The sequence below is a fragment of the Phoca vitulina genome, unplaced genomic scaffold, assembly GCF_004348235.1.
Source record: "Phoca vitulina isolate PV1807 unplaced genomic scaffold, GSC_HSeal_1.0 scaffold28, whole genome shotgun sequence".
Classification (NCBI taxonomy): domain Eukaryota; kingdom Metazoa; phylum Chordata; class Mammalia; order Carnivora; family Phocidae; genus Phoca; species Phoca vitulina.
In genome coordinates this window covers 18,278,126-18,301,857 of record NW_022589731.1, presented here as the reverse complement: position 1 = coordinate 18,301,857, position 23,732 = coordinate 18,278,126, and the positions used below count along the sequence as shown (strand labels likewise).

The following is a 23,732-nucleotide window of genomic DNA, read 5'->3' as shown; positions in this document are numbered from 1 at the left end:
TTCCTACACCAACCGCGGAGCCTGTTTCTATCCTGAGGAACAGCAGACAGACAAAAAGCAGCCTGTGGGATACTACACTGGTCTGCCTTCACAGCCCACATCCAGGCAAAGGTATGCGAAGAGCTGGGTCAGAAGACCCCTCGTGGCTCTCAGTCTAGGATCTTTTCCTGCGCCAACAACAAGATTCCAGCCTCCCAGGAGTCTTCCTTCCTTCCACAGGAAGTCCAGAAAATTACAAGGGCATGAAGAAACCCAAAAATGCAATCTCACTGCAAACCAAACCTCCTCAATCAACATATACCAACAAGTGGGAATTGTTGACGGTCTAGTAAGAACTGGATTTAATTTCAGGTATGAAGCCTTCACTAAACAAATCAAACAGAGCAAAAATGACTGCAAGGAGAATATTTAAATAGAAAGCAAACCATTTTCAAACACAGCATTTCCCAGACTGAACTATGTCTCAGTTTTGCCCAAAAAAAAAAAAAAGTGCTAAGCTCAGATGATTATCATTTGGAGTGCACACCCTTTTGTGGGAGACTCCTGTGCGCATTAGCATATTAAAAGTTTTGAGAAGTTCTGTAAGAAAGAAATCCATTAGCTTTGCTTTTTTTTTTTTTTTTTTTAAGATTTTATTTATTTATTTGACAGAGAGACACAGCGAGAGAGAGAACACAAGCAGGGGGAGTGAGAGAGGGAGAAGCAGGCTTCCCGCGGAGCAGGGAGCCCGATGCAGGGCTCGATCCCAGGACCCCGGGATCATGACCTGAGCCAAAGGCAGACGCTTAATGACTGAGCCACCCAGGCGCCCCCATTAGCTTTGCTTTAATTCAAGGTTTCCAAAACTTTTTTAAGAATGGAGCATTGTTTTAAAACCCATCTAGAGGGGCGCCTGAGTGGCTCAGTTGTTTAAGCGTCCAACTCTTGGTTTCAGCTCAGGTCATGATCTCAGGGCCGTGGGATCAAGCCTGGCAACTGGCTCTCTGCTCAGTGGGGGGTCTGCTTGGGCTTCTCTCTCTCTCCTTCTCCCTCTGCCCCCCCTTCTCTCTCTCTCAAATAATAAATAAATCTTGGGGCGCCTGGGTGGCTCAGTCGTTAAGCGTCTGCCTTCAGCTCAGGTCATGATCCCAGGGTCCTGGGATCGAGTCCCACATCGGGCTCCCTGCTCAGCGGGAAGCCTGCTTCTCCCTCTCCCACTCCCCCTGCTTGTGTTCCCTCTCTCGCTGTGTCTCTCTGTTGAAAAATAAATAAAATCTTTAAAAAAAAAAAATAATAAATAAATCTTAAAACACACACACACACACACACACACACATACATCCAGTAACCCTGCAAAAACCCAATTTGAGAGACCTGGTTTGTTTTCAAACCCAGTGAAACGCACAAATGAACAAAAATGAACACAAATGAACAAGAGTTGCCTCAGGAATGGAAGGGAGACTCAACATTCACTGCTTACCTACTAATTTCTTTATAAACCTATTGCTTTCTTTTATAAAATCATAAGCTTCTATTTTTAAAACTCTGATCTTATAGTCTTCTTATTAAAGATGCTTTCATGAGTCCCCCCACTTACCCTCACTGCAGGCCACACTCAGTATCTCCTAATCCTCACCTCCTGGGGTCCAGGCTTGACTGGTTCTCAGGAAATCAGGGTGCTCTGGGGCCTCTGACTTCTCCCACGCTTTGCCACCTGGGAGCTCAGGTCTTCAGGCAGGGAGCACACTTACCTCGTGGTCAATTTTGATAAGTGCAATGTCTGCCTTCTCATCCACATCCTTGATTTTGGCTTCGTAGGTGGCACCGTTCTTCAGCTCGACCTTGACCCGATGCTTGTTGGTCACCACGTGGGCGTTTGTCACAATCAGTCCATCTTCGGACACGATAAAGCCAGACCCACTGGCCACCGGCACCTCCCTCTTAGAAAAAGGAAGCCTAAAACCCAGAGGAGAGCCCAGTTAAGGCCGAGAATCACCTTCAGATCAACTCTTCGACACACTGATTCACTGGGTCTGCAACAGCAACACACATCTAGGAATTTATACGTCAGGTCTGTTTAACAGCAAAATCGTGGAAGGCTATCGATTTTTGTAAGCATCAAAAAATTCCACTTACAAAATATTCTTAGGGACTCTCTTCAGAGCTAGAGGTTCTTAAATCATCTAGAAGGGTCAAGAATGTACATTCAAACAGGCTAAAGGGAAGCATCCTAAGGGGGAAATGCTACGTTCCCGTAGGAACATATTCAGTGGCTCTTGGACATTTCCAAGTGTCCCAGAAACAGCCCCGATGCTTTGCTAACGGCAGTGCGTCTCGGTGGGAGCTTCGGAGGCCGTGGGAAAACAAGAAGGCCCTCTTTACTTGCGAAACAGCTCGATGTGCACCACAGCAGGAGCGATCTTCTCCACCACGTCGGCAATGAAGTTGTATTTATGGCGCAAGCTGTTGGGGTCTTCCTGCCCTGAGAACAAAGCAAAGACAGGACACGTCAAAACACTGTGCTCTGTGCTGTGGTCTCCTGAGAAAGGCACAGATGAGAAGGAGCCAAAATGCACACCCGGACCTCCGGAACCCCAGACAAGTGACGACAAGACCCCAGACCTGCGCTCCGTTGCAAAGGTCCTCAGGGCTCTCCAGGGAACACCCACTCAGGTAAGGGGTAACACCCATCAGAAATGACCTCTTTGCTCTGCTTCTTTCCTTCCAACAGTTTCGCTGCAAAAATGCTGAGCCGGAGGCACCAGCTGATACCTGGACCTCCTAGCGGCTCCTCCGCAAAGGTGGTAGGGCAATGGGTCACGGTCACAGTCAGGGCTCCACCCTCCGCCACACCCCTGCCAGTTCCCACAGCACCACGCCCCTGCCAGTTCCCATAGCGCCACCGAGAAGCAGCCGCTCCCAGCGTGCCACCACCGTCACCACCCAGGGGAGGGCTGAGGTTGCTTTTGAGGAGATGCCCACTAGACGTTACAGATTGAAAAGGCATTAAGGCAAAGGCACAGATCCTGTCTTCCCACTGATCCCACAAGGTGGACAGAGGCCACCGTCTGTCCCCAGAGCAGTTTTCCACTATGCCTTGTTTATTCCAGCCCCCTGGGACATCCCAGGCCAGAAGGTACAAGAGGTACCTTGACACCATTGGGGGAAAAAAGAAACAGAGAGAAATCAAATGACCATAATTTCTATATAAACATACACACTATAATTAACGAACCCCCATTTCAAAGCTACTTTCAGACAAAGCGATCCCACATCCCAATGTAGGGCTCTCACCCAGCAAGGCCAAAAAATTGGTTTCCACCCAGCAGATGCCCACACCATGGCATCTGGTTCAGAAATGAGCTACTGGAGACTCAGGTCCCAGGACACCCATTCTGCTGGGACGGGTGGTGGCAGGGGCCAATGTGGCCCCCGGAAGTGCAACCCGAGCCTGCTACCCTGGCCCCAAATCCGTGCCACCTGCTGATATCCTTCAACACATCTCTCTCTGCCTTCACAGGCTAAGGGGTTCTAGGCTAGTCTGCAGCCAAGAACCCACACACCCCTTCCTTTATCTCTCCTTGTCTCCCTTGGGCCAGTCGCCTAGCCTAATGCTACACAGAGCAGGCTCCAGGGACCAGAATTCTCTGCCAGCCTCGCTCTCCCTTGTCCCATGTAGACACTGGCAGACAGCTTTCAGATACCTTTAGAGCAATTTGCCAGAGTAATCTGTTGCATCGAAAAATTTTAAATTGGGGCTTATATTTTGTGTCTTTCTTACAACATTTTGGTAGGAATTCATTTTTAGCATATTTTAATTGATCCATAATGAATAGGAAATGAAGGAAAAGAAATCTGTTCCTTTACCACAGATGGTCTAAGGAGCACTGATCTGTCCCCTGCACCTGTCACTCCCTGTCACAGCTCACTCAGAGGGATTCACAACACAACTTTGCAGTTTAAAAAGAAACCACTGGCCTACAAAACTGCCCCTTATTCACATAAGGGCCTGTGTTCCCCTCCCCCAACACACACGCACAAAACCCCACACTCGCACGAGCACAAACCCACACCCACACTTACACGCTCAGTTGTGAGCATGCACATGCACATACATGCACATGTGCACGTGTGTGCACACTCACACAGACCCACTCACGCATAGACTCCATCTCACACACATATGTGCATATACTCTCACACTCACCCACTCACATACACACTCATGCACATGCATGCACACACACATACACACATATATGTACAGACTCACCTGTGTACACTCTTACACACACATACATGCACTCACACACAACCATAGCTGCACAAACCTACACTCAAACACACACCTACACACACTCACATACATCCATACTCGTGTATACACATACACTCACACACACGTAGCTGCACACACCTACACTCATACACACACATACATACACTCACATACACACACAGAGACTCACACCCCCACACGCCTCCCTCCCCGCGAGAGAGGGCTGTGGCCACAGCCCGGGCTCGGGGCCGGCCGTGAAGGTTGTGACCCTTTCAAGTCCTCTGTGGCCCTCAGGGCTGCACATCCACAGGCTTCCGTGGCGGCCCCACAGCATCTGTCCAGATTGTTTCCTCGGTCCCTGCCATGGCTGTGTGTCCCCACCGGAGACATCAGTAATGCGATTCATACCACTGGACCCCAGGACATCTAGCGGACGAGCCTGCCTCTCCCAAGCTTTCCCTCTGGGAAGTGAGAGACCATCGACAAGCAAAGGGCCCCTCTCAGCCCTGGCTACCGGGCTCTGAACTGCTTTACTTCAGGGTTGGAATGCCTCTCTTTTTGCAAAGTAGGATTTTCTAAGGTCAGAAAAAGATCTGCACCTATTAGGCAAGGAAAACTAATTCAACAAGTTCACACTAGCATCATTTTATTATTTTTGCTTTCAAAGCCCTTTCATACAGCACCCTATTTTTATTTCCCCCCTCCCTAAGGATGAGGAAAATTAGATGTTGTGCTCGTATTATATTCAGGGAAACTGAGGCTCACAGACCATAAATGACTTCTCCATGGACACTTAACTTTCTTAATAGAGAATATAAATAAGAGGAAAATCTGGGCAGAGCTACAACTTTTCTTCTCAATGCTGGCCCCAGACATATCTGCCACCCTCCTAGGTTTCTAGGTAGTTGCTGCTAATTGGTCTGTCTCCCCAAGTGCTCCGAAGGGAGCTATAAAGAAAGGGATAGAAACATTCCTTCTGGCCACAGAACCTGGCGAACATCACCCAGAGACAGCTGTAAACACATGCATCTGGGCCTCCTCAGACCAGCTTCCTGGGAAAGACCAAAGGGAGGTTTAACGCCCAAAGGCCAGCAGCCCCCGCAGGGCAGCGTGGAGTTTCAGAGGCCTTCCCGAGTAGGGCAATCACCAGAGCCGTACCACTGAGGATCATTAACTCACTTCCTATCCCTGACTTCCCAAAGGAGGCATGGGAGAATTTGCCTGCAGCAGGAGTAAAAATGAACATGGGTTTTTCCAGCTAATGTGAGAACCACCTGCCTTCTCACACAAACTAGCAAGAGATGCTCCAGGAACTGTGCCCCCCAGGAAAGCAACATGGAGAGCAGGGAGGACACCGGCCTGGGCACCAGAAGGCCCAGGTCCCATCCTGTCTGCTGGGTGGCCTCCATTTCCACATCTGTAAAATGGGGTGAGGTGCCTCTATATTAAGCTGCAAAGTCCCTCCAGTCCAGCTCCAGCATTCTATGATCTAATCGCCTTCTCTCCCTCTCACCCCAACAAGCTGCAGCAAGATAAAGAGCTCGTGGAATTTGAGACTGGGCACAGGACTCTCCAAACCCTGCAGATGAGTAAACAGAAAGGGGAAGTGGAAGGACAGACCATAATGAAAAGCCCAACTGACAATCCTTAATTGTGCAGCTTAGATAAAAAAGCAACCAGTGACCTCCATTACCATCACCGAGTGGACCAGCATCAACGGGAAGACGAAATAGAGCAGAAACAATGAACATAAGGAACACCAAGTAATTGTTCAAACATGGGCAAGATGTCAAACCAAAGAAGAAGTGTTTGGCTTCTCAAAATGCTATTTGAGAACGAGAAATAAACAGGTCTCTAAGAACAGTGTGGCTCCGTGTCAGAGTCCTGCTCCATGTGAAAGGGTTGTCCATCAAGCAAGAGGAGGCTGCCACTGCCCTCCTGGTCTTTACAAACCCTGGCTCGCTCCATTTGCTCTGATCTCAACTGCCAGCCAACTGTCTTCCTTCCAGAGGGGTCAACCGAGGTGGAGAATCCCTAGAGGTGGACCCAGGCTGTCTCTGCCACGACCCAGTGCGTACGTGATGCAGACAGATGGAGGGTTGGGGCGTCCAGGCCACTCAGTATGGGGAAAATGGCTAAGAGCACAGGTGTGGTCTCAGACAGATCAGAGTGTGACACTCCACACAACACTTACCTGCTGTGACCTTAGTTATGCCACCTCACTCCTCCGAGAGTTATCCCCTTGTCCATGAAATATGATGACAACAACACCTACCTACCTCAAAGTGGTTTTGATGCCGATTTTATGAGTTACTATACATGAAGTGCTTGGTCAAGTCCTGGCATACAGTTTAAAGTTAAAAATAAAAAGAGGGGGCGCCTGGGTGGCTCAGTCGTTAAGCATCTGCCTTCGGCTCGGGTCATGATCCCAGGGTCCTGGGATCGAGTCCTGCATCGGGCTCCCTGCTCTGCGGGAGGCCTGCTTCTCCCTCTGACCCTCCCCCTGCTTGTGTTCCCTCTCTCGCTGTGTCTCTCTCTGTCAAATAAATAAATAAAATCTTTAAAAAAATAAAAAAATAAATAAAAAAAAAATAAAAAGAGAATAGGTAAAGGTGCTGCTCAGTAGGCAGCTCTGGACAGGTGTGAGCACCACACAGCTCAGTGGATACAGCAGGGAGAGAACTACTCTCCCTACCTTGGCAAATTTGTGTAGGCCCTGGAAACTCCTCCTAACAGGACCATCATGGCCACCCCTGCAGAGGCAGAGATCAAGGGGAAGCTGCGTGGCAGGCCAATTTTTCTGGCTTTGATGTTTACCTATGCTCCCCCTTGTACGAGGCTAATCCACAGCCACTGCAGAAGGGAAACAGGGAGCTGGGTCAACAGAATAATCTAACCTGAACTGTAGCCCATCTGTACACAAGGAGCAACCAACCTGCACCGGAAGACAAATATAACTCCCTCTATAAAGTGAGGGCCTTGTTTAGTTAGGCCAAACCAATGTGGCAGAAGGTAATGAAAATGGGAAGCCTCATGCAGGGTCAAGGCCTGGCCCTTCTAACTGTTCTAATCGTTCCATTTTTGTACAGAAAGCTGGAATTGACTAGAGTTCAGTAACAGCCCACCATTTACAGAAAGCTGGTGATTCAGAATTCAGAAACGTGGAGGTAAGGTGTTTTTTACATTCCTGATTAATGAAAAAAAACAGAAAAGACAAAATGACCAGTATCATGAATCAAAGAGGATGCAGCACTATAGATCCTACAGACATTAAAAGTATGATATGGAAATATTCTGGACAAATTTGTGCACATAAATTCTACAGCTTAGATGAATGGATAGATTTCTTTAAAAGACATAATTTGGGGCACCTGGGTGGCTCAGTTGGTTAAGCGTCTGCCTTCGGCTCAGGTCATGATCCCGGCGTCCTGGGATTGAGCCCCGCATCGGGCTCCCTGCTCATCGGGGAGCCTGCTTCTCCCTCTCCCTCTGTCTCCCTGTCTGCCTACCTGTGATCTCTCTCTCTCTCTCTCTGTCAAATAAATAAATAAAAATCTTTTAAAAAATAAATAAAAAGAAAAGACACCATTTACCAAAGCTCATTCAAGAAGATATAGATAACCTGAATAAGAAATTGTCTTTGCAGTTAAAAACCTTCCCACAAAGAAAGTTTCAGGCTCATGACTTCATGGGTGAATTCTACCAAACATTTAAGAAAGAAACAATACTAATACTTCACAAACTCTTCCCAAAAATAGAATACGGAAAACACTGCCCAACTTATTTTATGAACCCGGCATTACTCTAACATAAAAGCCAGACAAAAGACATTACAAGAAAACTACAGACTAATATCCAACATGAATACAGACCAAATGTCCTTAAAATGTTTATAATTCAGCAATTTATTAAAAAAAAAAAAAGAATTCAGCAATTTAGCAAAAAGAATAATATATCATGACCAGGTGAGGTTTATTCCAGGAAAGGATAAATAAGGTTTAACATGGGGTGCCTGGGGGGCTCAGTCAGTTGGGTGTCCCCTCTTGGTTTTGGCTCAGGTCCTGATCTCATGGGTTGTGAAATCGACCCCACATCAGGCTTTGCGCTCAGCAGGAGTCTGCTTGGGTATTCTCTCCCTCTGCCCCTTCCCCTGCTCTCTCTCTCTCTCTCTCAAATAAATAACCTTTAAAATAAATAAATAGGGGTGCCTGGGTGGTTCGGTCGTTAAGTGTCTGTCTTCGGCTCAGGTCATGATCCCAGGGTCCTGGGATCGAGCCCCGCATCGGGCTCCCTGCTCTGCGGGAAGCCTGCTTCTCCCTCCCCAACTCCCCCTGCTTCTGTTCCCTCTCTCGCTGTGTCTCTCTGTCAAATAAATAAATAAAATCTTTAAAAATAAATAAATAAATAAGATGTAACATTAGAATATAATACTAAGAAAACCCAAATGGTTATCCCATAGATGCAAAAAGATGTGACAAAAATTGAACACCCATTCACAATAAAAACACTCAGCAAACTAGAAAGAGAACTTCCTCAACCTGATAAAAGGGATCAACAAAAAACCTAAAACTAATATCATACTTAATAGTGAAAGATTGAATACTTTCTCTCTACAAATGAGAATAAGACAAGGACATCCACTCTTACCACTTCTATTCAGTATTTTATGATGTCCTGGTTGGAATAATTAAGCTAGAAGAAGAAACAAAGGCATAAAGATTAGAAAGGAGAACATAAAACTACTAGTATTTGAAGACGACATAATAGTGCATATGGAAGTTGCTTAGGAATCTGTAAATATACTGCTAGAATAAGTGAGTTTGTCAATGTCACAGGCTAACAGGTCTATATACACAAAACCATATTTCTATGAATTAATAATAAACCATTGGAAACTGAAATTTTTAAAATACCAATTATAATAGCATCAAAAATATTAAATAGGTAGGTAAATATTTAATAAAGTATGTGTAAGACACTGCAAAACACTGCTGAAATAAATTTTATTTTATTATTTTTTTATTTAAATGTTAGGTAGTTAACACACAGTACAATTTTGGTTTCTGGAGTAGAATTCAGTGATTCATCACTTACATGTAATACCCTGTGCTCATCACAAGTGCCCTCTTTAATATCCATCACCCACCTAGCCCATCCCCTACGCACCTCCCTCCATCAACCCTCAGTGTGTTCTCCATTGTTAAGTGTCTCTTACGGTTTGTTTCCCTCTCTCCTTTTTGCTGAAATAAATTTTGAAAGACCTAAGTACATCAAGAGATACACCATACTCATGAATCAGAAGACTCACTATTGCCAAGCTAGCAATTTTCCCAAAATTGACCTACAGATTCAGCATACTCCCAATGAAATCCCAGGAGATGTTTGTGTAGAAATTGATAAGCTACTTCTGAAGCTTATGTGGAAAGCAAAAAACCTGGGATATCCAAAATAATTCTCAAAAAGAGAAAATCGAATGATTTATACTATGTGATTTTATTTTAAACTGAAAAATTCTGAATAACTAGGATTAGTAGAAAGATGAGTCACAACATTTTACAGGATAGGCCTTTCCATTCATCTAATAAATATTTATCGTTACTGATTATTAACACAACAAATGACCCATTAAGAGTAGCCAACATTTCCTATAATTTAATGAGTTTTAAAATTGCCAGGATTTCATCCAAAAATAATAAATGATTGCTGCCTCCTCTTTATAAACTACTAGGAAAGCACATGACTCCATAAATGTTACTTCCTTGGAGCCCATGGTCCCTGGAGTTTTACAGATAATACTTAACTACTTTCAACAACTTCCTTACAGGAGGAAAGAGAGATACACACAGTGTTGCTAAGTTTCATTAATTAGTATTAAAATTAGCATAACAGACACTTCCATTATTAAGTGTTTGCCAAAAAGAGCCAGGCACTAAGTTAAGTATTTGACATACATTATCACAGTGAAGAAAATGTGTTTTTGCAGCGAAAATGAAAATCACAATGTGGGGACTAGGAACCAACAGACTTTATTTGTGTTTCTAGGCAAAAATGTAACACAAAATCAGGTATGTGCCTTAACAACATCAAAATGTGTGCTTTTTTTAATATTTAAGGTAAAAATGTCAGGTAAAGATTAGATGTGGGTCAGGAGGAAGAGAGAAGTAAGTGTTTATGGTCCTAATGCCATAGTTCTCAAACTCTGCCCCAAGGCACCCTAGAGTGCCATAGCAAACTCATAGGATAGTTTAAGTTTTCTGCGGAAACACAGTGATACTTGATATCTGCTGGACATCTTGAGAGCTAGTTCTCAGTTTCAAAATCAGATTACACTATAATCCTTTGGATGATCTCGTATCTTTGTCACTTTGGATTCTGGCGGTCACTGTGATTAAAAGCAAGTACTGTACAAAAATCAATGTTGAACTTGGAAATGGGGGTGGCAGTGTCCAGTTTGATTCCAAGGCTTAAGAAGCTATATGGCACCCAGCAGCAGACCTAGCCCATTCATAAATAGGTGTGCTTATTGAATAACAAAATTAAAATACCATTTTTCCTTTATTTTCTTTTCAAGTGACTATTATACTGTAAAGGCACAAACACTCACTCAGGTGTTGGGACCTAATTACTTGATGAATAGAACCATTAGGTATTTGTTTTGGCCCAGGGGGTACCACGAAAAAATTACTGAGACACGAAGGGTGTCACAAACCATGAAAATCTGGGCGCCTCTGCCTGATGCCTCTCGGGCTCTCTCCAGCAGAGGATCCTGAATCCCAACACAGTTGCAATAATTCAGAGCAAAAGTGGATTTACAGTGAAGGGGGAAGGTAAACATTGGCCCCGCGAGGGGCCCTAGCAAAGTGTTCACGTGTCAGACACTTTTTGGAAAAGAGTTAATAAATAACAACAAAAATATTTATAAAAATATTTAAACTGCAGGTGGTTGAGGCCACTGTTTCCTTACCTCGGCCACACATCTCCTGTCCTGTCAGAGTGGCTGTAGCATGTGGGGATGTGGCTAAAAAGTCAAACTGTAGAATCATTTTGCTTGAATTTTCATGTGCTTTGAAGTCACTTCTGCCTTTCTATCCCGGTACAGAAATGGTTTCCAGGGACACTCCTACTCTTCCATCCTGCTAGCTCCCTAGAGCAAGCCAGAGGTTTTATAGGGTATGGTGACCTGGCCTGGAAGCATACAGTAGTGGAGAAATATGACAGCGGAAAGACTAAATTAACAACAATAATAATAAGTCATTCTATTCTCTCCATAGGAAACATTACAAACTCACTGTCATATGAAAGGGTGATCAAAGAGTCTATAGCCAAAAAATATATAGGAGAGGGAAGGTATTTTAAAGGTGAAGGTGTATTTGGCAGTTAATGACAACCTCATGACATTTTTCTGGGTTTTTGGAGTCTGTAGTATTTTCTCATTTTAAAAAACTTGTAATTTGTGGGGGTTTGCTTTTTCAATCTAAATAAAGATCATGTCCATGCATAATGTTATATTTATAATTTTGAATTCTTTTTCTTAAAGAGAGTCCTCTGACTTGTACGAGTTTCAGATCCCATAAAACCCAGACCTGCCAGCAGCGAGGCAGGAGTGCCAACCCTACCCACGTAGCAGGCCTGAGTCCCGCACATTCCCAGCTCCCAGGCCCTCTGGAGCTCATGACTGGCTCGCGATGTAAGGGGTGGGGGTGGGGGGACCTCTGAGCTACACCTACAGGATGCGCTGCCTCAGCTGCCAGGACTCTCAGTCACCCACCAGACAACATGGCCAGCATGGAAGGCATCTGCTTTAGAAGGACCCAGGGAGCCCTCCAGGCCCTCCCTGGCAGTCCCAAGAGAGCCCCAGGGCTGCAGCAGGGGGGCTGCCTCAGACCTGGCTCCAGGAATCCTAGCAATGGATCCTGGACACCCTGCCCCTGTTCTCGGCTCCATTGTGCCTTCTCCAGGCAGACCCGCCCACCCTCTCCCCATCTGACGCTTGGAGTATCAGGGATGGACAGAATGCCATGCTGAGCTCTAAGCCCAGTGGATTCCTAGCAGGGTCAGCGAGGCTGGGAAAGGTCCCAAGGCTCCCACTAGTGCCAGGACGACTCCAGAGCCAGACTTGGCCTCCAATCCTGATTCACAGCTGTGTTACTTCAGGCAGTGGCCCTGTCTGAGCCTCACCCATTCTGCAGCGTGAAGATAGTATCACCTCCTCCAGGCGGTTGCGAGTCCTAAGGGAGAGGAGGCACACAAAGCCTGCGCTCAGGGCCATGATCACCTCCCCCGTCTCACCAGGTGTGCCACCGCCCAGGTACGTTTCAAGGCCTCCAAGTGCCTCCTCCCACACTTCTAAGGCTTCTCAGAAGCCCATTTCTGCTTTCTAATTCAGGCGCACGTGGCCCATTTTCAGGTGTCTCCCCCGCAATGATAGCTACCACCTGGGGTGCATGAACTTACCGCAGGACTCCCCCGCAATGATAGCTACCACCTGGGGTGCATGAACTTACCGCAGGACCCCCATGCTGGTCTCCGTCTCCTGCGCACGACCCCCCAACTCTCTATCCCAGGACTTCCTGACGTACGCTCCCCACTGCTGCAAACTTCTCACTGGCCCCCAAAACACCACGCGCCACCTGACCTCCTTGCACTCACACTGTCTTCCTGCCTGAGATCCTTATTCTCCTCCCAGACAGCTAGTGAAACCCCAGCCAATCCGCAATACTGGCAACCAAATAATAACACCATAACCGCACTCATTTATTGAGCATCTACTATGTGTCAAGCCCAATGCTAGGCACTCAGTAAAAATTACCTCTAATTATTCCTGCAAGCCTATAAGGTGGATCTTATGCCCAGTCTACAGAAAGATGGAAAAATGAAGGATCGGAGAAGTAAGGCAGAGAGGTGGAGCATGTGACTCGTGTCCTTGGCGCTGGCAGGTGGCGCAGGTGGGAGGCTAGCCCCTCTGCTCTGCAGCCGTAGCCTCCCTTCCAGGTCCTTCACTCAGCCTCCAGCCCCCTGCAGCCCCCATGGTTGTAGGAAAATGCTTCCCACTTCCGTGCCTGAGAACTCAGGGCCAGAGCTCAGGATTCACAATCCAACCTTGGCTTCCAACAAGAACAATCGTGCCTCCCAATTTCTCAACAGAATCGAGAAGTAGAGCTAATTTGGAAAACAGAACACAGTGTATTTGAGGGAAAAGAAATGAATCCCCCTTTATTCACAGGGAACAGCATGTTCCCAAAATTCAAACCAGTTGCAAGAGCAGACTGATCAAATCACTGGCATTTTAATGCACTGTCCCATATTCAGTATGGGATAGATGATTTGTAGGGCCCCATGCAAAACAAAAATGCAGAGGCTCCTTGTTCCAAAAGTATTAAGAAGTCCAAGAGGGGACCAGCAGAGCATTAACCCAGGTATGAGGTCCTTCTGAGCATGGACCGCAAGGCTGCACGCCTGCATTTCAATTTCGTTTGATTTAAAACCCCACGTGCAGGCGAAGTACTGAGAAGCAGCACCTGTTGCTCAGGAGCTGACTGAGATGCTGAATCTGGCCGAGCCAGATTCACAGGCAGTCTTCAGGGGCTGATGGGCACCCCACATGCCGGGAGGCACCCCCCCTTCCATGGCCCAAGGTGCAGGCACCACTTACACATGGGGGAGGCATGAGACCTCAGGCAAGCCCCTTGGGCTGAAGGTTCCTGAACTTTAAAATAAGGAGGCTCGATTGGGTGGCTTCCACTTTCCCCCTCCCCCTCCCGGCTCTCGAGGAGAAAGGGAAGACCTCGCTTGTGATGTTTCACCTAATTGCTGCAACTGTAAGTGCCCCTAAAGGTATTGCTCCTTGCAAGCCTACAAATCATAGCACAGCCTGGTTCCAACCATTGGCAGGATGCAGGGAGGAGGACGAGAAATACCAAGAAAGAAACTCAGCCAAAAAGGCCAGAGTCGGCCAGGGCCTGCTGGCCAAGGGACCGCGGGAGGACGCTCGGGGACAGTTCGCCCTCCTCCGCTTGCCCCGGCCCCCTCGTGCTCCCATTCCAGCCCTTCTTTTCCTTCTGTCACACGGGCCTGGGCACGAGTCCCTTCAAAGGCAAAGGCACAACCAGCCAGGCTCCCACTGGCTCAGGAATTGTAAATCAAGAAAAACCACAGCAGGCCCCGAGTGGGGTGTCATGAAATATTTAGTCCTTCAGAAGGGCTCAGTTGATTAACGGGTCTGGGACATACTCCTCAGCTGTCATCAGCCACCAGCCCGCAGCCCCTGCACCCCAAGCATGAGCCCCACCCACCACGAGGTCCTGCCTCTGGAGCTCCATCCTCCAAGTACCAGCCTTAGTTCAGGCCAACAATCCGCTGACACCCCAGAATGTATTGCCGTGGGGGTGCGTGCTGGAGACCGTCCTCTTTTTCATCTTTCGATGGCCCGAGGGGCACATCTGAACATTTCCCTGTCCCTAGCATGGCCAGATTAAAAATAACTACCAACAGGCTACTTGGTGGGTAAATAAATCTGGGCCCAAATCCAGAGGGGACCTCCAGTAGGCACATCACCCGCCCTCCTACCTGCTCTGTTTTGCTCAGTCTGGCACCCTCATGGAGAAGCCAATGGAGCCGGGGGGGGGGGTGGTAAACGCAGTCAGAGCTGAATCCAAAGCTTGCCCCCCCATGCTCCTCCTACCTCCCCAGCACGGCACTGCCCTGAGCCCAAGGTCCCCACACTTCTGATGGGCTGGGGGTGGGGGGGTGCAACAGCAGAGAGACAAAACAGAGAATGGGAGGGCTGCAGACCAAGGCCAACCGATAGGGAGCACCTGCCATGCCCCGTCGCTAGGATGGCAAGAATACCACGCTTTCGCTCAATGGCGGGCCCCGCCACGCCGCTTGTCACATCAGGTCTTTTGATGTCAGAATTGGAACTGGGCTCCATAACTCTGCCTGGCACAGGCCCCTGAAGCGGGAGCGGGACACCTGTCCCACTTGTGTAGGCACGTGGAGACGGGACCAGGAAGCAGGTGGTTAACTAACCTGACACCATGCAGCTGGGAGGGGTGCCGGTCCACATTCAGGGAGGGCAAGGGGGATGATTTTTCACTAAGAAAAGCTCTCTTTGTGAGGCTGCATGATGAATTCGAGAATGACCGTGAGAGGGATGGGGCGGGGGGTGGGGGGGAGGAGGGAGGACCAGCCAAGGGGGGAGAAAGAGAGGCAGGCAGGCTGCATAACAGGAACTAGACGGCAGCGGAGAAACAGAATGCTTCCTCCTCTTACAGTGAACTTTCACGACTTTCTCCCTGAGGGTCAGCAGAGAAATCAATTTAAACAGGTTCCTAATGGGTAATGAGTCATGAAGTGCAAAGGGGATGGGGCCTCCCGTTTGCAAGAGTGGTTGCCTGTGGGGGGCGGGGAAAAGCGGAACCCGGTGAAAGCGGCAAAGATGCCCCGCAAGACTCATTTTCTCCATGTTTTCAGTTTGAGTGACTGCATTCTGTCTGTCCCACTCGATTCCTTTCTAAGGACACTTGTCAGCCACGGCTCCAACCCAGAGGCTGGCCCCGCGCTGGTCTGGGGCGTGGAGGCAGCAGAAACAGAAGCGAGACTTTGCACATTCCAGGAACCCAGACCCCCATTCTAATCAGTGCTGTGGCTGCAAATTCCAGGGCGCCCGGGGCCCCCCGTGCAATGAGGTGTCTCTGAACCTTGCAGGGAAAAGGCACAGGAGGGAGAGAGGGGCATCACTTGGCTGTGGCGAAGGCCGCAAGCTGAGGTCTAAAATAAACCTGAAAATCCTGTGCATCATCAGGAACACCTGGCTGCAAATCGAAGGAAGAACGAAACAGAAGACACAGTTTGGGAGTCAGACTTCCCAAGGCCAAAGGCTCTTGGACCTCTTCTTGTTAAAATAAACTGAATTGACAAGTAGCAACTATTACTTTTTTTTAAGGTTCAAAATCGAATGAGGGACTCCCATACTCTCTGTCTTCTGTACAGAAATAAAGAAATAAAACGCAGGAGGGCTCCGGGTGACCTATTTCTCGCCTCATCGTGAATAAAGGAGGAAGAGGAGGCGGAGCCCGGGAGCCTGGCCTCGGTTTCCAGCCCACACTGGCACTTCCAAGCGCTGGCAGCCCCTCTCTTTCCGGAGCAGTCTCCCAGACGGCTGAGAGTGGGAAAAGCTCGCCTGACGCCAGACCTCAGGCTGCCAATGCGTCCCCCATGTCCATGGTGCCCTGAGCCCGGAGCCGTCTGCGGAAGCTGGCCCACAGCTGCAGCACATGGTGCTGGAAAAGACCAGGGCAAGTGAAGTGAAGGAGCACAAACCCTGACTCTGACCCAAGCAAGTCTGAGACGGTCTCTCCCGACCCCCAACAGGCTTTTGGGAGCACCTGGCCAGTTGACTGCAAACCCCTACAAATTCTGTCAGTCACAAGCCTGGCTCAGCTTCAACGTTGCTGGTATAAGGTGCCTTTTCCAGAACAATGTGTCTATGTTTAATGGTGCCTGTCATTGCTAATCACTTTGCAGTCTCATTGCCCAACCCCTCCCCCCCCCAAAAAAGGTCCTTCCTTGCACACCATGGTGAATGCTTGGGTTTGGTCAGCATTGTTGCATTTGACAGTCTTTCCTGACCTACTGTATGTATTAAGAAAAAAAGTTTCCAATCAACTCCCCCCCACAATTCTTCTTTTTCCCGAAGTCTCCTGAATGCCCGCATGATGTGTCTTCTATTACCATCAGGGAAATGGCTGACTGCTCAGTTCACAAAAACACTATTAACATTCCCCTTGATAAGCATCTGGCTCCGGTCTTGACCTTCCCAGATTTCTCATTTGGGTTCTCTTCCTGCTCTGACTGCTCCTAGTTGTTATGTCTGGAGTGGCCGGGAAGGTTCAGGCTCCGCAAGCAACAGGCTGAGAGGAGATGGTTGAGTTGCTCAAGGGGCCTGGAATACACCCTCCTCAGCTGTCCTGGGCCCCCTCCCACAGCCCCCTGGTGGGGGGGTGGATCTGGGTTTGGGGTGGGGAACAGGAAGGTACAGGGAGGGGGGTGACCAGAGAACCAAGGCCCTCCGTCCAGGAAGGGGACAGTTCCTCCTGAGAAGTGCCCCATACCCATTCGTGATGAGCACGATCCTCCAGATCCGAGGAGGAGAATGAGGGTAACCTGTCAAACTGACAGAAGCCAGAAGGAATCTTTGGCTCGAGTAAGAAGTGAAAAGTGGGCCCTGAGACCCCAGACAAGCCACTTCCTCTCTCTGGGCCTCAGTTACCTCATCAGTAAGATGATGAGGGGCTAGGCGACACAATTTCCGACATCCTTTCCAGCTCCCAAAAAAGGTATATGATCTAATAAACCTGAAAAGTGCATTTCCTGATCTTTTCCTTTCAGCGTATAATTCTCATCCATATAGAATATTCCTGTTTTCAATGCTGGCTTCCTGTGTCCTGTGCTCGGGTTTCTTCTGATAGAATAAGCCAGTGCGGCCTCACCAGTTTAGACTTTCAAAGTGACCTTCCTGGCTGGGATTAGGATCCCCCGTCAGGAAGAGCAGATAAAATAAAAAGTCTGGCCTTCCTATATCCACACAACAGAACATGATGCGGTCATAAAATGGAATGCTCAGGAATGCTACAACACGAATGCACCTTGAAAACATGACACTAAGTGAAACAAACCAGCCACCAAAAACCACATGTTGTGTGGTTCCATTAATATGAAAGGTCCAGAACAGGCAAATCCATAGGGACAGAAAGCAGATTAGTGGTTGCCCAGGGCTGGGCAGAGGGGAAGTATGGGGTACGTGCTAACGGGTTTCTTTGGGGAGTGATGAAAATGTTCTAGAGTTAGATCATGGTGATAGTTGCACCCTTCTATGAATATAGGGAAACTACGAACCGTACACTTTAAGATGGTGAATTTTATGGTATGTGAATTACGTCTCAATAGACCTGCAATAAAAAAAGAAAAAAATGTCACTTGTTCCTTTTTACTCTTTTAATGTGGCTACTAGAAAGTTGGATTTTATCTACGTGGTTCATGTTATATTTCTGTTCGTGTGTACGAAACATTTGAATAAACAAATTCTTCACTTTTCAAAACAAACAAAAACATTCTGGTCTCCTCCTGCATCCTGGGCAGGCTTGGCATCCGGGAGGCCCAGTGTGGAGAGGCCTGGGCTGCGTGGCCAGAGACTCATGTTCTCGGTCATAGTCTGGCTTGTGACCTCGGACCTTCGCATCCCCTGGCCGGTCCTAGCTCCTCAGTGAAAACACTAGGGAGTTTGCTTCTCTCTTCCTCTCTCTCTGCCCCTCTCCACAGCTCGTTCTCTCTTTTCTCTCTCTCAAATAAATAAAATCTAAAAAAAAAAAAAAAAAAGCATCCACCTGAGAATAAAAAGAACTTAAAGATCAACCAGGTAATTAACTCACTGAGCAGGATGACTCGTGTGGTACCTTCCTATTCTATTTATCTTGAAGGATTTCTTTTGGGGGAATTGCTTTTTGCTTGCCTCCCCTGTCAGTGACTCAAGAGGCTGATAATTATATATAGCTGATGGCAACAAATATGGGTATAATCCTCTTGGAAAACAACTTGGCAACATACACCAAGGGGCATAAAAAATCCCTATCATTTCATCCAGTCGTCATACTTCTTAATATCTACCCAAGGGAATAACCCCAGATACAGAAATAACGATGAGCATGAAAATGTTCGTTTTAGTATCACTCCCAACAGCGACCACAGCTCAAATGGACACAAAGAGGGGACTGGTCAACTAGATGCTGGTGATGCTTAGGACAGAGATGATGAAGCTGCGGTGGCTCTTTTTCTGTTTTTATTTCTGATGTAATTAAACTATATTTATAACTTTAAAAAACTGATACAGTAAAATATGTCATCAAAAGTATGCATGCGTTTTCCACGATGTCTACACAGTATGGTAAAAGAAATTTAAAAAAGCCTTTATGCGAAGAGAAGGGAAACTTGGTATAGTCATCTCAAAGAAAATCTAACCACAGCTTAAAAGGCACGGAAGCATCTCAGCCCTGATTTATCTGGCATGTCCACCATGATATTTGTACTGTTTTGTTTTGTTTTTTCCCTTCAGCAAGGGCACTGTAATTACGGTTAAAGGGCATTAATAATATATGCTTAGAACTCTCGAGAGGAGAAATCAGTCATTACATGGATAGCTTTTGGGTCATCTTCCAACCAAAGGAGACTGTTTGGGGCGGGGGGTGTTTTCTTTAGCATCATTTTGGGAGACTAAGCAAAAGTACCCACCGTTTCTCAGACTCATAGAAAAATCATCTGGATGGACCCTGTCCCCTCCCAAACACCCACCTGCTCCAGCAGGAAGGTGGGCTGAGGTGGGAAGGCCTCAAGGGCTGTTCCTTGGGCCTCAGCACGGAGTCTACATTGGCCCCCCACTGATGAGTGGGGCAGCTTATGAGAGGCATGCTCCCTTTGGGTTTCCCCATCTGTAAAGTGAAGGGTTGGGCCACAGGACCTGCAAGGACCTTCCAAACTCAGGTTTCAGGTTCTGGGATTCGGTCCTCCCTACAAGTCTGTTAGTGAGTATGGACAACCACCAGTGTCTCTGCAGGGAAGGAGTTGTCCTTGTCCACGGGACCCCAGGAAACAAGCAAATGGGGAGTTGCCATAGTCAGAGGCAGGTTGTGGGAACGCAGTGATATTTTTCAGAGGATGAAGGATCATCTGCTGGCCAGTGATGGATATCCCAAGGGAACAGGCTGTGTATGAGAGTACTACACAACCCCACATGCAGGAAGGAATCAGCGTACGTGGGTCCTTTCTAGATGGTCTCAAATTCTTGCCCTTCCTCCTGTACTTTGTTATCAGACTTCTACTGGGTTTTTCCAATGAGGGCTGAACCCTAGTGGGCTATATTTTTCAGAGCCAAGAATGTCAAACTGGTGAAGAAATTTCAGGCTGGGACCTAAGGAACCTCAACTCAGGCCATTCCTTGACCAGCACATGTTCGACAGAAACTCAGCCTGCGGATCTCAGAATGCAGGCCACGGGTTCCCTGTAGGCACAAGAGATGGCGGTGTGCTCTACATAATAATTGGGGGTCTGGTGTTTTGAACCAAAATGTTCTTCCCTTGGAGCTGATGGTAGAGGACTCTGCCTTTGGCTTCCCTGAAACAGAGGATCGGTGCTTGCAAACAATTCAGTGACCTTGGCCAAGAGCTATGCTGTCTCAGTGGGACAAGGGAACATGCCCTGAGGAGACCCGTGTCTTTTTTTTTTTTAATTATTTATTTATTTGAGAGCCTGAGATTGGGTGGGGAGAGAGAGAGAGAGCACGCATGCATAAGCCAGGGCAGAGAGAGAGAGAGAAGTAGACTCCCTATTGAGCAGAGAGCCCTGATGTGGGGCTCGATCCCAGGACCCTGAGATAATGACCTGAGCCGAAGGCAGACGCTTAACAGACTGAGCTACCCAGGTGCCCTGAGACCTGTGTCTTGACACTCAGGAAGCATATGACTTTTTCCATCCTTCTGGCTCCATTGCTTGGTGCTGGTTCTAACAGGAGTCCCGAAGAGTCTAGAATTGCCAATAAGAGGTCCTAACTCCTTGCAGCTGCGATGCTCCAGGACTCCCAGGTGACAAGTGCCTTCCCAGCCTGACCCTCACAGTGTCCCTCCGAGGTTTCCAAGGCAGCATCCTTATCCCCCTGTCGTAGATAAGGAACCCGAGGCTGAAGGGAGTTAGTAACTCACCCAAAAGGTCCAAGGGGGGCTAGAACACATGTTTCCTAGGACACTAGCAGGTCACAGAGGAGACAGCAGGTCAGGATTTCAGAACAGACTCAGGAGACTTCAACACCCCTCTTTCGGAAACTGACAGACCGAGGAGGCAGAAAATCAGTGAGGCCAGAGTTGACCTGAGCAACATTATCAATCTGCCAGACCTAACTGGCATTTATAGAACACTCCACCCAACAACAGCAGAATATTCGGCTGCTCACATGGAACACTCACCAAGGCAGACCACATTCCAGACCAGAACACACACCCCAACAAACTTAAAAGAACACAAATCATACAAAGTATGTTCTCAGACCACAGTGGAACTGAACTAGAAATCAGTAACAGAAAGATAGCTGGAAACCCCCCCAGATATTTGGAGATTAAGTAACACGCTTCTAAATGACAGTTGGGACAGAGAAGTCTCAAGCCGTGATTTGGGAGTACAGCAGACCTGGGTCCCAACCCCAGCTCTGCCTCACCCCTACCGGCTAGCCTTGGACGATTACAATCCACTGCTTGGGAGTGGACTGCCAGTCAGCCAGGGAGCAAGGACAGTGCCACCCCCTCCCTGGGTGTGTCTAGCATGCGCCCCAACTGTGGGCGGTCACCTGGGCAGGCCCCTAACTCAGGCAGCACAGCGCCCCCTCCCAGAGAGCACCCAGTGGCCGTAGCTCTTTGGGTCATTGTTATGCCCACACTGTCCCCCACCACCTGGCCGTCCTGGAGAATACTGCCCCCCACCCCCCCCACCCCCGCACAGAGGCCCCCGGCTAGCTCACTCTGCCAGAGAAAAGCAGATGTGCCCGCTAGATGCCCAGTCTTCTCTTCTCTACGTCCATTTGGCGGCCACCTGCCTAGGCATCCCCACCAGGCAGAACTCCCTGTGTCCATCCATCCCCACCAAGCGGTGACTGCCACTTGGAATAGTGGCACCAAAGACGGGGTTCTCCTAGCCACGGGGAGCGAGATGACTCAAATGCTAGATGAGCCGGGGAAATCTCACCCGAAACTGTGTGGAAGGGAACTCTACTGCAAATCTTGCCAGACCCTGAGGGAAAAAAAACAAAACAAAACAGCTCATCACACACACACACACACACACACACACACACGCAGGCCTAGTGTCTTCTTCTCAAGATCTGATTGCACAACTCAAGAAAAAGAGGTTTCCTGAGGCTTGAAAATCTTGCACAAGGCTCTGACTCATTTAGACAGGATATATTCAAGTTTGAAATTATCAAAAATTCCAGCCACAACAACATGCGCTCCGAAACCATCATGCGCCCAAGGGGACGGGCTCAGCCCCTGGTGAGGGACCAGCTGCTGTCACATGGTGCTGTGGAGGACTGTTTCTGAAATGCGCTTACTTGACAATTTGTCCCGGGAATCTCAAATCATAGGGTGTACCCACAGGCTCCCAAACTTTTTCCCCCCTTAAGATGTGACAATTATTTCCATGGGAGGAGTTCCTAAAACATGGAAAGCAAACCAAGGATTCTTCAAGAAGGTCTCGGGGCTTCAGGGCTAACCACGGCTATCTCTGGAGCGTCACAAACCCCAGAGAGGGTTAACAAGGTGGCATCTGCTGAATCCCAGGTGTTCCAGCTCTTTGTTCTAGAGAAGTCACACACTCGTCAAACGATATCTAAGCAAGGACCAGGGGGTTCAGAGGGTGACGAGCAAGGTGGTGTCTGAGTCCCTCTGCCTGGAAAAACTCTCTAAACATATTTATTGGCAATTTCCAAGTCAGCCCGCAGGACGCATGTCCCTTACCTAACCTTCCTTCTCTGCAAAGCCTTCTCTAACCCACCGACCCGCCTTATCCCCAGGAAGACATGATCATTATAGCATTTCCCCCACCGAGCTGACTCCTTGTTAGATGCCTCAGTGCTGATGGCAGTTACTGTGATGATGACTAATACTGACTGGGTTCTAGTAATGCATCCCTACACTCCAAGCGCTTCACATAAGTAGGTGTTCCCACCCTCCAGCAACCCCAGGACACATGCAGGCAAGGCCCCGTGTTTTTATTATGATTTCACTAGAGAAATGGGGAAACGGAGGCTTATGGAGATTAAGTCACACCCAAGAAGTGCCACATTTAGAAAGTGGTGATCTAACTCCTTCAGCCAGGTATTATGTGACCTACTACGAGCTCCTGAAGACCATGGGCTGCCTGGCCTTACTCCCTTTGACTCCCTACATCCAGGCCTTCTGAGTACACAGTAGGCATTCCATAAATGCTCTGAATAAACTTACAACTCATGTCACTAATTCCAAGAGCTAAACTCTGGCCCTGACCGCAGAGAGGGACATGCCTCTTCACTGCCACTCATCTCTGTCCTGGGCCGTGTTGTACTGGCGGGCTTCGTCAGTGGCTCCAGACACACGTCACCCAGCAGCATGGATCACACCATCTTCCCTACCACTTCCGGGAGCCCCGCCAAAAGCATCTGGAATAGCTACACTCCTCAGTGTCTCTGCTAATACTTTTTTTTTTTTTCTTTCTTTTCTTCTTCCCTCCCTCCTTCCCTCCCTCCTTTCTTTCTTTCTTCCTACCTTCCTTCCCTCCTTCCTTTTTCTTTTCTTCCTTCTTTCCTTCCTTCCTTTCTCTCTTTCTTCCTTCTTTCCTTCCTTCCTCTTTATTTTTCTTTCTTTCTTTCTTTCTTTCTTTCTTTCTTTCTTTCTTTCTTTCT

General features: G+C 48.0%; 1 protein-coding gene across 1 annotated transcript in view; it reads right to left on the bottom strand.

The window, feature by feature from the left end:
* HTRA1 (HtrA serine peptidase 1) overlaps positions 1-23,732 on the bottom strand; it is a 51,558-nt gene that overhangs the window by 22,368 nt on the left and 5,458 nt on the right. Inside the window, exons 2-3 of the mRNA XM_032423102.1 lie at positions 2,362-2,461; positions 1,731-1,935 (exon numbers count right to left, since the gene is read on the bottom strand). Coding sequence (XP_032278993.1) covers positions 1,731-1,935; positions 2,362-2,461 — 305 coding nt within the window. The remainder of the gene's footprint in view (positions 1-1,730; positions 1,936-2,361; positions 2,462-23,732) is intronic.